The following is a 17,043-nucleotide window of genomic DNA, read 5'->3' as shown; positions in this document are numbered from 1 at the left end:
TTTTATTGGAGACATGAGTATGATCACCTGCATCCAGAAATTCAGGAAGGAAGTTAAGCAAGTATTAAGTGAACGCCTGTTTGAGAAGGTTGTGGAGCCTAATAGCAAAGTGTGTGGACTCTGTGTCCTGCAGACCTGACTTTTGAATTCTGACCCCATGGAGTATTCCTGAGTGCAGTGTATTTAACCTATAGGCCCTCATGTCCAAAATCTGTTTCATAAATGCACCTACTTCTGAATTTGCTGTGTGTATAAACTTGCCCATGCATCTAAACAAAACACATCGGATACAGTGTGTGTCCCAGTGCAAGCAGCCCACGTGGTGGCTGTTCCTATTACTTCATGGTCTACATGATACAAAGAGCCCTGGATTTCCTTTAGGACCCCGTCACAGTTCATTACTTTGTAAAGTACTTAACTAAGTACTTAATAGATTTTATGGAAAGGACTTTGTTTCATGTCCAAATGAGAAAGTAATACAAGGATGTAAAAATGCAAGAATACAAACTTAAGTGTTATCTTTGAAAGTGAAAATACTGCTCATTAATATTAATCTCTGAGGTATGTAGCCTTTTAGAAAGTGGTCAGGCTTTTACCCCGGGGCTAGGTTATGTAAAACCCAAAACTATTTCTATATTGCCTCAAAAATATGCAAGACTTTTTTTGCTTGAAAATAACCCGTATATATTCCCTTTACGATCAAACCAGTAACATTGATAAAACCATGTAAATTAATTTTAGAAGGTGACAGTCCCACTAGAAGAGAGGCTCAACATAAAATGGTTTTCCATCTGTATCCCTATTCTTTTTTGAACCCCTCCTCCCCAATGTCGTGGCCGCTCCACGACGGTATATTGTGAAGTTGCCAAATGTACAACCAGGCAGTATCATTAACATCAGAAAAATCGGCTCATTGCCAACTAAGAAAACTCCCAAAGCCTTCTTTTTATCTCCTTTTTAAATCTGCCTGCTTATTAATACCTCTCATTGTTCCCAGAAGAGCTAGAGAAGACTATTCTAAAATGCGTCTTCAACAATTTTCTCTGTTCTGCAGGTTGGTTACTGGAATGATATGGATAAATTAGTCTTGATTCAGGACGTGCCCACTCTTGGCAATGACACAGCAGCTATTGAGAACAGAACAGTGGTTGTAACCACAATTATGGTAAGTTTTGGTCTATGCTTTTTGCTGTTCCGTCTTGTCCACAGGCAGATTTGATTCCCCAGCCATGGGGAACAGGGTGAGCACTGCATCATACGTGTGGTGGCATGGGTCATGGGTCACATGAGCCACGGGAGTCCGTTGAGGCCCTGAATAGGTTTGTCCTGAGCTTTGAGTACACTCAGTACTTTCATTTGTATTATCTTTTGTTGCACTGTTGTTCTTGGAAAAATGCTCAGATGTTAACAATTGAAACTGTCACACTCTAGTTAGAAATGGATGAAATGCTAACATTCCAAAGGACACAAGAATGAACATGAGAAAAGCAGCAGCCAATCACAGAAAAATATCTGGTAGTAAACACCGTATTATTGTTGTTACTGTTTTTTTAAACATCAATGTAATAATAGTTAATAGTGTTCAAATGGATAATTTTCAAGTAGTTTAATCATTGGATAGTGATTTGCATTGTCTGTTTATAATAGTGAGGATATGAATGTAAAGATTTTAATGAGCATGTTTTATAGACCTAATGCTTTCAAAATTTTATTTTATATTTATTTTTCACGTGGAAAGGGTGTTTTGCACCGATTATTTTTCTCATTGACCACTGACATATACGCAATATAATTTTTTTGGACTTCTCTTAAGATTTAAGAAAAATACGACTCCTCCATTCCACCACATCATAAAATGAAAAATACTCCAAGTTTTAAGGATATTTTCTCAAAGCGATCCTAATGAAAATACCTTTTAAATAATAGAGAATATCTGGTGTATTTTTCTCCCCTAAAGTCAAGCCTGCCCTTTAGAGTCAATGCTGGTCAAAGGAGATGAACAGTCGGTGACCTATATCCTCAGCTCACTGTCTCGTTAGGCAGAACACATTTTTAATAATTCATGAAGCCCTTCCTCTAAATAAAGTGGAAGTATTTTATGTTATTTAACTCTTAGCTTATGTAACTTTAGTTTTTAGTAACTTCAAGTTATTTCCAAAACTCTTGGCCCTGAGGTCAAAGCGTGAGAAAATGCCAGAGAGAAAGAAGCCTCCGTGTGCTGGGATTCGTTTTCTCTGTGTTGCATCACCAGCTAGCAATTTACTGTTAATCTGCCAAGCCTTGATTGAAGGTTGATGATTTTAGAATGCAAACTGACTTACAGCAGTTTTTTGTGTAAGAGTGCAAAATATACACCTTCTAATTAATTGTGTAACAGTTGCATGGGACTTGAAAAGCAGTATATAATATATATAGTGTATATATATATATATATATATATATATATACACACGTCTATATTTCTTTTCCTAAAAAAGACACAGTAATGGAAAGTCGTACTTCAGTACAGTCCTCCTCTTTTCAGCCTCTGATGAAGAATCCTATTTTAAGAAATTGATCAAGAAGGAAATGAGTTCCACGCTGTTCGACCATTCCTAACTAAGGCTCACGTCTTGTTCTCCTGTGTAGTAGATTTAAGCTAATTTTTCATGTGGGATTCTTCTTGGATGACCAGCTCTGGACTACCAGAAAAAAAATTTTTTTTAAGTTCTGTGACTTTTCCGAGATACTAGAACAAAAGAAGAATTAATCCTCTTTCTCAAGAAAATCCATAGATGTTGAAAAACAATCACTCAGTAATTTTGACCTATCAATTCCCCTATCTTGAAACGAGGGCATTGTACAGAAAGGTGGAATTCTGTCACTTCTAATTCCAAGTGAAGGTCTTCTAAACGTAAATATCTCTGAGTTTGTGTGCTTGTTTTCTGAGTATACACAGCTGTTTTCTTTAAAGGTTCTCTGAAATCTTGCCTGTTCTGTGTGAAATAAAGTGTTTTCATGTGCATTATAGGTATAATGTAGACAGTCTCCTTTTTGTCCATGTTATTAAAGGCACGGGAGATCTAATTCTTGAAACCAAAATATTGAATCACCTTGCAAGCATGGCTCATTTTCAGGAAGCATGCTACCAAAACATAAGTTACAGCGATTGAGATTCAGTGGTTTCTTATATACCTAAAGAATATTCTGTAAAGTTAACTGTTGTTTGACAGTGATATCAATACTTTTGCTATTAAAACAGTGCAATACTCGTATTTGTCTTTTGTATAAAAATGTAATCTTCCTACAGTAATACCTCTGGGCTGTGCAATTGCATAATGTTCAGTAATTTAAAAACATAGCAGAATCTTTTCCCTCAAAGTGTTCCTTGTGTTTGCTCTTGTTGAAAATGGTCACCCGGGACCTATGACCACTCCACCATCTCGTTCATTTTGAACAAAATCTGATTCCTTGTAGATGAATGAGATATTGGCACCAACATGTAAAAATCTCCCAAATTCAACTGAGAACTCCCAACACAGATGGCACTGGTTAGACACTGTAACGTGCACGAGACACGTACCCAGACACGGAAGGTTGAGAGTGTTGTGGCCCTGGAAATCATTCGTTTTGATCAAAACTGATATGACGTTGCTGTTCTCCCATTTGTCTTTCCTTTGTGTATGTTGTTATTTATGTGTCGATACATTGTAATGATACATGCTGTTAAATAAAATTGATTGAGAAATTCATTTATTCATCCACAAATATTTATTAAGCTGGGCACGGGATATGCTGCACAACAAAACAGACAAAACCCTGCACTCAGATGAGTTTATATTCTAGTGAGAGAAAGCAGACAACAGGCAGTAGATGAATATTTTAGATCTCATGCTCAAGTAAAGTGTGGCTTCTGCTTTTTGAACTGGTGAAATTTGTTTTTTTTCCCCTTAGAACCGTGTTGTATATCTAGAGTGGGGTCTCCGTTTGAATGGCTTATTCCACCTGAATATAGTCATGCTGACAGCAACTTAGCTGAATGTGCATAAAATGTAAAATTGGTAGTGCCTTCCCATGAGGGTCAGGACTACAGAGTTGGAAGGTCTGAAGTTTTGAGTTCAGATGCTCACTGTCTTCTGTCAGCCTTAGTGACCAAAACTTATAAAAATTTTATAAAGTCTGTAATTGTATATGAGACTCTGAGCCCTCCTAACTTTCTGAATTGTAAGTAACAATTCCTGTCAACAACCCAAGAAAGCCAGGTCTGCACCATGTGGTTTGAGGACGCGCGGTTGAGGAAAAGGCATTAGTGCCGTAGAGAAAAGCAAGAATGGTGGTTCCGTCTGTGATCTCACTACTCGGGCTGCGGAACTCTCCGGAAAAGGAGAGATAAAGCGGTATTTCAGCCGAGCCCATTTCCCCCTGCATGTTCACTTCTGAAGCTAAACAATGCTTATGATGCATGACTCAGCTTAGAAGGTATTTCTTACCGTCTTGTGAACGTAACAAACCTTGGGGAAGATTGTGCATACATACATCCAGATTTATTCACTAAAGCATCAGAATTATGTTACAAACTTGAAAGCAGTTTTACTTATCACACATGATCTTTCCAGAGGTTACTCTATTATACCTTTTGTTAAATGTTTTGTATTTTCTATAGGATTTTATAGATACGCACTGTCTATATACATGTGCACATATAACAGTACACACATATTTTATATAATATATGCACATGTACATAGACCTATGCACAAAAACATAGACGTATTTATTCTCTCCCTTGTACTAAATACTAATTTCCCCATACATATGCCTGCCTCTGAAGGGCTTAGCACTCGGTTTTGAAATACCTTATTTTGAATGAACTTAAAATTGTGCAGCCATCCAATTTATTCATTTTTTTCTGAATTGAATAATAACCTTTTAATTCCCACCTTTAAGAATTTTACCCATGGGATCAATTATCTACATCCATTAATATTCTTCAGGGAAAAGGAAATATCACATAGCAACTGACTTTGGTTGATAGTACTGATTTTATTGTTTTAACTCTTTTCAACAGTGCTTGTAATGTTTATATTCATGATGTTTAGAAAATCTTAAAAACGTCCTAAAAAGTATCTCTTTCAACAGTTTTACTTCTACTAAATACAAATAACCCCCAAAATTTTTCTCAGTAGGAAAATACTTTATCGATTGAAAATCATCTTAATTCATTTACACAAACATTTTCATAAGCAAGCCCTGATGTAGCAGTTTCAGACAGGGATTGATTTCTTTCCTGAAATAGCAGAGCAGATGTAGAGCACTACCCATTATGGAAATTGTAGTCATAAACTCATAATCACTAAGAAGTAATGCATTTAAAATAACTTCTGAGGAATTACTGCCCCAAAGAGCACAGTAGTTGATAATAAAGATGGGAGGTTATACTCTTAAGGCAGAACTAAGTGGTTATATTCTGCTTGTCTGATCTTTCCGCTTTTATTCACAGTTCAATACCCGGGACTCCATAAGGCTGCATATCAAAGACGCCCCACAAATCCCCCTTAATGACTAATCAGGACTCTATTTTCTTTTCTATTGAGAAGATTTGGTATTTTCTTCAGGCATAGTAGCCCCCAAAACCTTGCATTAAATCAAGGGCTTGTATTAATGTAGAAGGGCTACATGTGGGCAAATTGTCAGATTGCGTTGGTGCAAAGGACGAGGTTGGGAGAGTGTTGAAGATCTGCTATTCATGTGGACTTAATATGAAAGAAAAGCAAAATGAGACACTCGCAAAGAAGCTGGGTTGAGCTGAGCAACCGGGAGATCTTTTGTTCAAGAAAAGCCTCGCTTTTCTCTCCACCTGTTCTCCCACCTTCCTGAGGGTGATCATCTTGTTTCTCTCACACTGGAGCACCGCACACCTGAATCTCAGTACCTGTGCATGCCCCTACCTGTGCAAAAAGTCTCGCTAAATCTCTAGTCAACATCTTCAGTACGCTGAAGGTCTTCCAGTCTTTGTTGGTTCGTTTGGCAGGAGCTCAAAGACCCTGACAGGCCCGTTCTGTCCAAAAAGGGAACTGAAAAAAGAAAAGAAAAGAAAACTAGGTATTTTTTTACTTAGATTTGCATGTGTGTGTTTCAGAAGAGATAGCCTAGCACTTAATAGTCACTTTCCTTTTGAAGACCTGAATCAGGAATTCTAATATAATTACTTTGCCCTGATACTCCTGTTTAGGGAGCACAATTCCACTAGGAGATCTTCAGATTTATTGAGTGCCTTATATGTACCAGACAATAGGAGGAGATAAGGAGAGGTTTTATCTACACTGTGTACTTATAATTTCATATAAAGTATTTCATTCACTCACAGTACAGAAATCCACATCCTTACTTACACCTGTCCCCTCTCTAGTTAAATCACAAATCTCAAGTAGCTGCACACACCTTGACAGATGCAGTAAGAGCTTCAACAATTTCCATATACTTCAAAATAGAGATTCAGATCCCACTTCTGCTACTTCTGTGAAATGGAATGATTTGCTTACCCTCTCTGAGCCTCAAATTCTCTGCCTGAGAAGTGGGAAGTGCCTGTCTCAAAATATCAATGTGAAAAGTAAATGAAAGGTACAGTTAAAGAACTTCGCATTATTTCTTCGCATGTACTAAATAAGTCGGAGCTACTATTACTTTTCGCAACTATATATTTTTTTTACATTTTTATTGATTTTTGAGAGACAGAGAGAGACAGAGCACAAGTTGGGGAGGGGCAGAGAGAAAATGAAACACAGAATCCGAAGCAGGCTCCAGGCTCTGAGCTGTCAGCACAGAGCCCGGTGCAGGGCTCGAACTAACAAACTGAGATCATGACCTGAGCTGAAGTCAGACGCTTAACCGACTGAGCCACCCAGGCGCCCCATTCACGACTATATTTTATCATTGTCCTCCACCACTTTTTTACAAAGAATTACAATCTTAATCACAAGAGGACAAGAGGAATATTTTATTTATTTTTGCCCTCCTCGTTCCCACTGCCTGGCACGCAGTGGGTGCTTAATAAATGTTTGAGTACACAGTAGAAACACAGCTTTTCCTAAAGCAACTTGCTCACTATATAATGTAGAGGGAATTTAGCAACACAGATGTGATTACCAGCTAGAGAATCATGTGCACATGAACTGATACGGTCGTATATGTATATGAAGGCTAAAATACTTAAGTGTTCAAGTATTGCACACACTTTAGAATTGGACTTCAACCTTAGTACCACATGGGAGCCATAGCGGTACAACTTTTGAAAACTCTTATGTGTGTTATACTAAAAGTTATAAATGATAACCATGAAGCAATTTCAGGTGTATTTTATAAATGTGTAATTCTTGATTTTCTCTACATATTCTCCCACGTTTTAATTAGCTGTCACAAGAAAAAAAAAAAACAAGAAGGAAAGTATTAGCTCCTTGTAGCTACCAATATTTTATAAACTCTCTTAGAAATTAACACTGCTCTGCAACAACTCACCCATTTTCATAACCACATTTATAATTTAATTAAATTATACAGGAGAATGTTTTCTGTAAGTTACCAAACCGTTTTCATCTATCTAAAGAAGAGACAATTAGTTGCCTTAATTTTATAGGTAGAGAAACTTTCTTCACCCAAGTCCAGTGTTAAAATACTCATTAATTACAAAGAGGCAAGAGATTTCTGGGTGCCTTGACTATGTCAACATAAGGCAGTAGTATTCAAGGACCAAGCGTAGACAATTGCCCACAGGAGAGTTACTTAGGGCATCTCTGAGAGAAAATTATGGACCATGTCATTTACATTTTTATTAAATTTTCAAAAGTAGTTTCCACGTTTGCAAAGTCCTTAAAAATCAGAAGTAGTATAGAAACTACTTGCCATGTTATGCAAGGTGAAATACCATCTATCGCAGAGTCACAAGAGCCAAGTGCAACTTTGCTAGTTAACATGCTGGCTGAGGGAGAAGAAAAGAGTTGTGTGAAAACTACTCCGTGACTGTTACAGTACAATGTTATAAATCCATGATTTCCATGACATTGTGGCCAAAAGCAGTCACTTCTTGTCTGCATATGGCTAAAAAAATCTAAAAAATCTGAGGTGTGACCAGCACACCTCAGCTGTGTTCACCACACCTGTCTTTTGGTGGCTTTAGTCTTCATTTATAAAATCAGGTGTTTGTTAATTTATCTCTCTAGTTCATGGCCTTCAAATCATTTGGTTTAGGTGTGTGTGTGTGTGTGTGTGTGTGTGTGTGTGTGTGTGAATTGAAAACTGTCTACTATTATTAGCCACCAGTAAACTTTTTCATATTATAAGGATTTTCACAGTCATTCTTCATCCTGTTTTCTTACTTGCTTCAAAAACTAAATGGGAATATGGCTTGAAGGGCGTGATTGTCATATTGGGGGGTGGGGAGTTATTAGTTTTCACCGGAGACATATTTTAGAACAGAATAAAATTTCATGGACCACACGACCCGAATTAAACTCTAATGAAAGCAAAATTATTGGACAATGTTAGGAAAGGTGATTTATTGCAAATAAGTATATAAATTTTTTAAGCTCTTAATTCATTTCTTCATTGAACTCGCTAGCACCTGCTCTGAGAGAGGCATCCAGCAAAATGCTAGATAGCAAAGAAAAATCGTCTAGCTCTTTTCCCAAAGGAGGTCACAGTTGAATGTGGCCTAAACCAGATGCAGAATATGGAGACCTGTGACTTTGACTACTAAATGGTCTCTAACTTCATGAGATATTCTAGAATACTAATCCCATTGCCAAAGATGACAGTTTATGCCTCTCTCGACAATTATTAATGTTTATTTTTCCTGTCACAGTGCTAGATATTTAAGAGTCACTCAGTAGAAAACTATTTTAAAGATTTCACTTTCAGTATCCAATATAAAGCCATCGAATATACTTGTAAGCATATTTCTCTATTCATCCTTTATTACTGATTTCTCGCCACACAAAATCAGTGTGTGTGCTAATACTAAATACAATCGTTTTGTCAAATTCTGCGGTTGAAAAGTTTAAGACTTTGGAATGTTTTATTATTTCCCCCTTTACAGTTCTACTTCTCTCATTATAGGAATCCCCATATGTTATGTACAAGAAAAATCACGAAATGTTTGAAGGAAATGACAAGTATGAAGGCTACTGTGTAGATTTGGCATCTGAAATTGCAAAACATATTGGTATCAAGTATAAAATTGCCATTGTCCCTGATGGAAAATATGGAGCGAGGGACGCAGACACAAAAATCTGGAATGGGATGGTAGGAGAACTTGTTTATGGGGTAAGCAAATCAACTTACTGAAGAATTTACTTACATAAACCTGAAACTTTTTTTTTCCCCGCCCGGGCACATATCTGTTTCTAAAGACCTATTACTGTTTTTAAATTTGCAGTTAACATTCAGAGAGGCATATACGATGTTCAGACGTTTCTCTAGTTCGTTATGGTGCCATTCCCAAATAATGAGAGAAGTTAATACCTCATAACTTCAAAATCTAGAAAGATAAAAAATTTAGAATATGATGTCCTATTTAAAAAAAAAAGTGGTGACTTCAGTACCTGTGATGATTATTCTCTTGCCTGATGTTGTTCCATCATAGCTATGTTGTTTTAAGAACCGCACAACAAATCTTTTATTTATGTTACTTGGTAATTGAAGGGAAAGATTTCCTTCAACAGCATAAACTAAGACCTTATTTTAAGTAGTTCTCTGTATCCCCATTGCTTGTGCTTACTGGTAAATATCTTTTATGTAATTTGGTGAAGCAATCATGAAATTACTTTAGCATCTATAAAATATTCACAGTCCTGCTGAACATAGTAAATTTAAACTTTATGCAGTGGCATCATTTTTTTCGATGTAGCAAAACAAAAAAAAGCTAGAACATACTTCATAGCGGGCCTCATGTGAAAACAGGTGGAGGGAGCCCTTCCCTGTGAGTTCACCATATACGAAGTATACACAGTTTATCGCCAAGGGCATACTCTGTGTAGACATTCCTGCCTTACTCAGAACAAGATCAGTGTCTTCAGCTGTCCCTGCAAAGGATCGAAATGAAACCAGTGGTTACCAAGTGCTGGTGATGCGTGATCCTACCAAAGTCCAGAAACCAACCCGAGAGCTCGCAGCAAGCCGTATCCACCTGAGGTGTACTCAGAAATTTCCTAGAAGACAATTCATATTTCACAGACTTCTCCTTCAGAGCACACCCTGTCTGATTCACCCTCACAAGATGCCTTTGAGATAATTGCATGAGAGCCATCCTTCCCTAGACAAGAATAATGATGGAACGATTGAGGACATAACCGAAGTCTGTTGAGGGGCCCCTTTGCCAAGCCTGAACTGCAATCCACTAGTCACGATTCTGCACCCTGCCCGTCACACCATGCAGCGACCAACTTTCTGCAACCAGTCCGGGCCTGTGGCTGTCCCCTCAGCAGAAGAGGAAATTGTTTGGCATTAAAGAGCAATCAGTTAGTTTTATATCCATTTATAAGAACTATTGACCAGTGAGGTGCCCTAAATGAAGGTGGAAAAAATTGGCAGTTTTAAAGAATCAAAAAGTATTTTACCACAGGGCTCATCAGCGGTTTGATAGTGAGCTTCAAGCTCCAAAGAAAAAGGATCCCTAAACCAGGTGTTCCTTGGTAATTTTTTAGACAGTTGGTAATATTTTTAACTTTTGATACAATAAGTAGGTTTTAAATATAAACATTATTCAAGTTGTTAGAACTACAAGAATTCATTTCCTTCAGAGATCACTATTGGGTATTTCATCTCAAAAAATCCTAGTTGGATCACCAATTAGTCATGGATGGCGTAACAAGCTTAGGTTTCTTTCTAGAGCATTTGTTACTTCTCTCTTCCGCGGAGCCCCTACCCACTGGGCAACCCAGGCTCACCCCTTTGCAAGGGCTCTGACCATATGGTTCAAGTAGCAAAAATGAGCGATATTTAGAGAGTAGCATAGCTAACGAAAAGTTGTATCTGTGGTACACACCACAGTAACGGAAAGTCCCAAAGTCAAGCAGGTGTCAAAGAGAAAGAGAAGATAACCTAGTGGTTATCAGTTCTCATTATGTTCACTCATCAGTTAATCCTCCAGGGTTTAAATTCTCTCTTCTCTGCCACTTGAGCTTTTCCCGAAAGGAATCTTCTCCCATGTGTCTCGTACACTTTCTGTGGCGTCAGTATGCATCCAGGTGTCTGTAAAGTCTGCACTTTCTTCTGAGTTATTTTACTTTCTTACTGCAAACACGTACAACAGATGTCCAGGTTCCGGGGCCTGGAGTGAAACACCCATTCTGTCCTAGCTACCAAAGCTCCTTAGACAAGCAAAAGGATTCACCTTGAACCCGTTGTTGCTGTTGTTGTTGTTGTTGTCATATTCTTTGCACACTTTGTAATGGACTTGTCAGGAATAAGTGTCCTGTGAAGCACTCACGTGCAGCCTCAGTGCACCACCAGGAGGTGGCCCCAAGTGCAGATCTCCCCACTCCTGGCAGGTACTCTCCCCCTGTGGCACCTGTGCGCCCAGCAAGTCCATTCCGTGGTCCTCTGTGGCCCTTCTGCTGGGTCCTGCGAGACTCATGTGCATGGAGTTGAATCCACGGGAATGTTCTTCCAGGCATGTTCCATGGCCGGCCAGCACCAGGATTACCTGTGCTGTGTGGTGACATGCCGGTTCATGAGCCTTGCCCCAGAGACCCTGGAAAACCCAGGTATCATGCAGCGCTTGCAGGAGACCCTTTGCCTACTTCCTTCCGGGAATCACCGAAAGGTTATGGACCATCTCCAGGGTTAGCAGACAAAGCCCAGGTCTGTCTCCTCTGTTCACAATCCTCTTGCAGAACACAACTTGCAGACGTCACAAGTACCTTCATCGAACATCCCGGGTCTGTCCTCCCTCACATCTACTTTCACATGCAGGAAGGCCCCCTTGTTTCTCTCCGTGTTGCTTTCCTTTTGTAGAGTTAACTCATTCAGGGTCACTTGCATAAGTAAAACATTTCATAAGAACGTTATGCAGAACGAGTTATACGAGTGGTGTTTCAGATCGGTGTAAGGATGTCGTGGCCACATATTCCTGTTGTAACAGCAGAACAGCCACTTAGAAAACTAACAATTCTGTAGGATGTCATCATGTATGCTACCAAATACAGCTTAGAGGAATTGTGGGGGCAAGACTAAAACGCGTATGATGGAGACTGCTCATACAATATGAGAAGAATTATACTCAAAATGTTTATTTTGAGAGAGAGAGAGTAAGTCTGAGTAGGGGAGGGGCAGAGAGAAAGAGAGAGAGAGAGAGAGATCTAACAAGACTCTCAACGCAGGGCTTGGACTCACAAACCAGGAGATCATGACCTGAGCTTAAATCAAGAGTCAGATGTTGAACCGACTGAGCCTCGCGGGGATCCCCTGATATGACAAGAATTTCTCTAAGCATGAAACCAAAGGCTAAAGACACAAAAAAGATACTTTTATAGGCTACAAAAAATTTAATACATATATTGCAATGAAGTACCATGATCTACGTTATATAATGAAAACAGATGCTGAGTAGGGAGAATATTTGCAACATATGTGGAAAATAAAAGTTAATATTTTGAATATATTTGAAAGTGCTTACAAATTAGTCAGTAAAAAATGAATTCACCGTATGGAAAATACAGGCAGATTATAACAGGTTATGATATTTAAAAAGCCAATGTAGCTATTTGTTTTACAAAAATAAACTCAATACAAAGAGATCTAATTTCCTATAGAGCAAATTGACAAAGATAAATGAGAATAAAGACACACATGGGCTGTCCACCATCCATAGCTGCAGAAGCTGTCACACAATGTTGGTGACAGTAGAAATTTGCATGGTCTTCCTGGAGAAAAGTTGCACAAAATACATCATGACCATTACAAAGATGGGTACCATTTAGATCAGCAACCCCACTTCTCGAAATCCATCTTAAATAATTAAGGTAACTTCTAGGGTTTTTCTTCAAAGATGTTCACATAATTCATCAAAGTTTTAAGCCGTGTAAACCTGGAAACAGTACAAACAACTCTTAAAATAATAAGTAGATTGAGTAAATTTTGTTATTTTCATATGATAAAATACTAGCAGTCATTAACTAAGTTTTAATATATAAGATAAAATGAAAAGCGTTCATCCTTTCCTTCTGAGTAAAAGAATTATAAAATAGTGTTTTATGGGGCACCTGGGTGGCTCCATTGGTTACGTTCGGATTTCAGCTCAGGTCATGATCTAAAGGTTAGTGAGTTCGAGCCCCGCATCAGGCTCTGTGCTGACAGCTCAGAGCCTGGAGCCTGCTTCAGATTCTTTGTGTCTGTCTGTCTCTCTCTCTCTCTCAAAAAAAATATTAAATTTTTTTAAAAAAACATAGTGTTTTATATTACCCCATTGTAAAATAAGAAAAGTATTCTTCATCAAACCATGTCTAGCAGGGCATATGTTAAGAAAAAAATAAGAGTAGGTAAGAGTGGAGGTAACTTTCCTTAATTTGGGGATTCTGTGTTTAGATACTAATTTTCCTATGGCTAGTTTATATATCACTTGTATAATGAAAGTTATACAAGTAATAAGATTGCAGAAATAAACACCTCCCAGTAGTGAATCTGACTTCTGTGTGTGTGGGCGTTTATGATGGAAGCTAAGTTCGTTCCTCTAGAAGGCACTGCTGGTGAACCCTCACTCGCCCAGCGGGCAGCATCATGACTGGAGTGCAGTGCCCACCGCAGCCCTCCAGATGCCCCTGTATCAAGCTGCTGGCCGTTGGGTGAACCAGCGACCTGAGGGTATACGGGAGTGAGGCAGCCTCTGTGTAAGAGCACAAGTGCTTGAGCAATGTCCCAGATTCCACTTTAATGCCAAATATTTTCCTTTCCAAACAAACAATCAAATAATCTTTGTTTTCACAGTGTAGATCATGTAACATCTTACAGTTTTCTCATGACACTTTATTTCATCAGTTTGAGAGATGGCATGATTTACAAGGAAACACAAGCTCCAATCCCAGAACTGCCGTGACGTGTAGAACTCACCTGAGTCTCAGTTCCATCGTCTAGAAAACAGTGATAAGCCGGATTACCATGAATGTTAAATGAGATGCCCTTTAAATATTTAGTTCGATGTCAGGTACATAATCCCTCAATAAGTGCTCACTAGTATTTTATTCATTTTTGTAATGGATAATCACAGTAATGCAGCGAGGCAAACAGGAAAGTGTCCTCGTTGTAGAGATAGGGAAAACGGGCTCAGAAAAATTGCTCAGAACAAAAATGGGAGCTGGTGTCTTAACGATCATAATATCTGAGAATTGAATCCACTGTTTTCCAAAAGCTGTGTTAGAAATTGGAAGTAGAAAAAAATCACCGTATGGGCATAGTAAGAAATAAATGCCAATTTCCAGATTTTTGTGTGCGCGCTGGATTGGAAAATGTCATCCAACAATGGGTTTCTTCTGTCCCACAAACACAGACAGTATGATAGGTTTGTTACAACTGGAAAGGGATAAAAAAAAGAAGGACTGTTTGAAATTTGCAATTCATAATATTAAGGCATGGCCAAGTAATGAGTCCGTGGCACCATTCCAAAGGAAACAGAAAAGGCTGCAACATAGCAATTCTGGCCAAGAAATTCAGAAATTCAGCCATAAGGAGAGGCAATTAGGGCTCCCCCTCTGCCCCAGCCCACATCCTTAAAGCTTCACAAAATGCATTAACCTATGTGTTTTCATGTGTCTTTTCTCTTTTAGAAAGCAGAGATTGCTATCGCCCCTCTGACAATCACTTTGGTCCGAGAGGAGGTCATTGACTTCTCTAAGCCCTTCATGAGTTTGGGCATATCTATCATGATCAAAAAGCCTCAGAAATCCAAACCAGGAGTGTTTTCCTTCTTGGATCCGCTGGCCTATGAGATTTGGATGTGCATAGTCTTTGCCTACATTGGTGTCAGCGTGGTCTTATTCCTAGTTAGCAGGTTCAGTCCGTACGAGTGGCACACAGAAGAGCCGGAGGATGGAAAGGAAGGACCCAGCGACCAGCCTCCCAATGAGTTTGGCATCTTTAACAGTCTCTGGTTTTCCCTGGGTGCCTTCATGCAGCAAGGATGTGACATTTCACCCAGGTGAGTCTGAAAACCTCAGTTCTTCACCGATTCCCCAGTAATCCTTCGTGTCGTGCAGAACATCTCTATCCAGGTTCTTGTCCTGGAAGCAGAGCTTTACTTGAAACATACAAAAAAACTTGCAGTTCCCAAATTAATCTAAGTATATTCACGGCCAATTTCTCCAACTTAGCACCAAATGTGGAAACCTCGTAAAGATGAAATTTCCCGATGGAAAAGTAACATGCTACCCGTGAGAACCCTCAAAAAGCACTGCGGTATTAATATTTCCTTCACTGGTTTGACAGATGGAGACAAAAATCTCAACTGTAAGAACAGGAATTCATTTCCATTTTGTCTCCTTTTCAAAATTAAATTTCTTTGTGACTATGGCTGTTCACTTTTTTTTTTTTTAATTAATTTCGAACTTGATTTACATCCCATGCACCTTACAGGAGATTTCTGCCACATAGTTACTGAAAACCTGAGTCAGGATAGTGGGTAGCAGGTATACATTGTTCTATCTAACAATACAAGCCGTGGGCAGAGTTCAGCTATGTGCTGTGTTAGTTTAATAGAGATGTTTTTCAATATCTCTGGATTCATGCCTCACTTCCTTTGGATGCCACTAAGACATTTTCAGTTATGTTTGCCAAAAATGCAGCTAATCTCCCGTTACAAGAAAAATACCAAATTTCTCCTGTAGGAAAAAAAAAACAGCAGAAAGTCGGAGAAGCTAAGAATTGAATTTAAATAGTGACTTATATCATCATCGCAAATATACAGATTTTTTTTTTAAGAAATGTATGCTTTCTCAAAAGGAGACATTTTAGCCACAAGTCACTTGATGTTCCTTAAGACCCAGGAAAACTATAAATGTGTTTAAATTCCACTGACATATGCACCTGAGTCAATAACTCTGAATTAATGAAATGAAAAGAAAGCAAAGTAAATCAAGTCATGGTTTTGAAAACCAGGATGAAGCAAATGCCAAATTAAAACCAACAAGTGCGACTAATATAATACTGATAAAAAAGGGAGAATTTTCAGGCTAGAAATGTCATGGAAAATATGAAAATTTGTTTCTTACTTTGCAAAATTGTTTAAAAACAATTTGTCCCAGGAATTTTAAATAGTTTGATGGTCCCACTGAGTGATATCAATTATGAAAATGACCTGGATTTTTAATTCATTCCATCGTCGCTTTTCCTCTGCATCCACATCACCCACACATCTCTGATAACAAGGAAAGGATGAGGAGAGAACTTTTTTTCTGGAAGGTTGGCATCGGTTTTTAATGCCGTCCTGCTGTCCCTTGACAGGTCACACGCTCAGGTCTCATGTTGGCAGTGGCAGAGGGAACATTTTTACACCGGAAAGTGAAGATGCGTTAGGACATAGCCCATCCTCCACTCAGATCAGTAACGCTCACAAATGAAATTATCAGAAAGGAAATCTCAAACTAACAAAACAGCCCTCTCGACTGCAGTCCCTCTGAGACCAGTCTGAGGCATCATCTGGCCCAGCCAATGGCAGGTGCCACTTTGGCACATGCCCCACCCACCCTGGCTGGGCTCTGACTGAAGGTAATCACAGGTTCTGTCATAAGGGTATTGATCAGATTGTGTCAAATCTAAGACCTCTCCCAGTGTTAAGACGTATTGCTATTTTAGGTACCACGGAGAGAGAAATAATGCTGCCCATTAAAGCACATGACTGTGTTTAATTTCCTGGCCTGTAGGCTGCATCCTAATTCCAGAGATGCTAAAATGTAAAGGGAGGAGGGTATCACTGGATTTAAGTGCGTGTTCCTTTTCTGTACCTGAAGGAAATGCATTAAGTCCCATGTTTCTGCTGACTAAACAGTAAAAAGGAAACGTTTTCCATCTTGCCAGTGGCAT

The 17,043-nt window shown here is 38.8% G+C and overlaps 1 protein-coding gene across 11 annotated transcripts in view; it reads left to right on the top strand.

The window, feature by feature from the left end:
* Nucleotides 1-17,043, top strand: part of GRIA4 (glutamate ionotropic receptor AMPA type subunit 4) — a 396,312-nt gene that overhangs the window by 330,509 nt on the left and 48,760 nt on the right. For 9 of the 11 annotated variants that reach the window (XR_008421331.1, XM_053900547.1, XM_053900548.1 and 6 more), the window contains exons 10-12: nucleotides 1,055-1,165; nucleotides 9,091-9,297; nucleotides 14,793-15,163. Coding sequence is in view for 10 of the 11 variants with exons in the window: in XM_053900547.1 (XP_053756522.1) it covers nucleotides 1,055-1,165; nucleotides 9,091-9,297; nucleotides 14,793-15,163 (689 nt within the window). In the remaining variant the exon portion in view is untranslated. Of the gene's footprint in view, nucleotides 1-1,054; nucleotides 1,166-2,524; nucleotides 3,732-9,090; nucleotides 9,298-14,792; nucleotides 15,164-17,043 lie in introns of those variants that run through there. The other 2 variants (XM_053900551.1, XM_053900556.1) reach the window with 2 other exon arrangements.

The sequence above is a fragment of the Panthera pardus genome, unplaced genomic scaffold, assembly GCF_024362965.1.
Source record: "Panthera pardus isolate Hobbes unplaced genomic scaffold, ASM2436296v1 HiC_scaffold_12, whole genome shotgun sequence".
Classification (NCBI taxonomy): Eukaryota; Metazoa; Chordata; class Mammalia; order Carnivora; family Felidae; genus Panthera; species Panthera pardus.
This window is presented reverse-complemented; position numbering and strand designations above follow the sequence as displayed.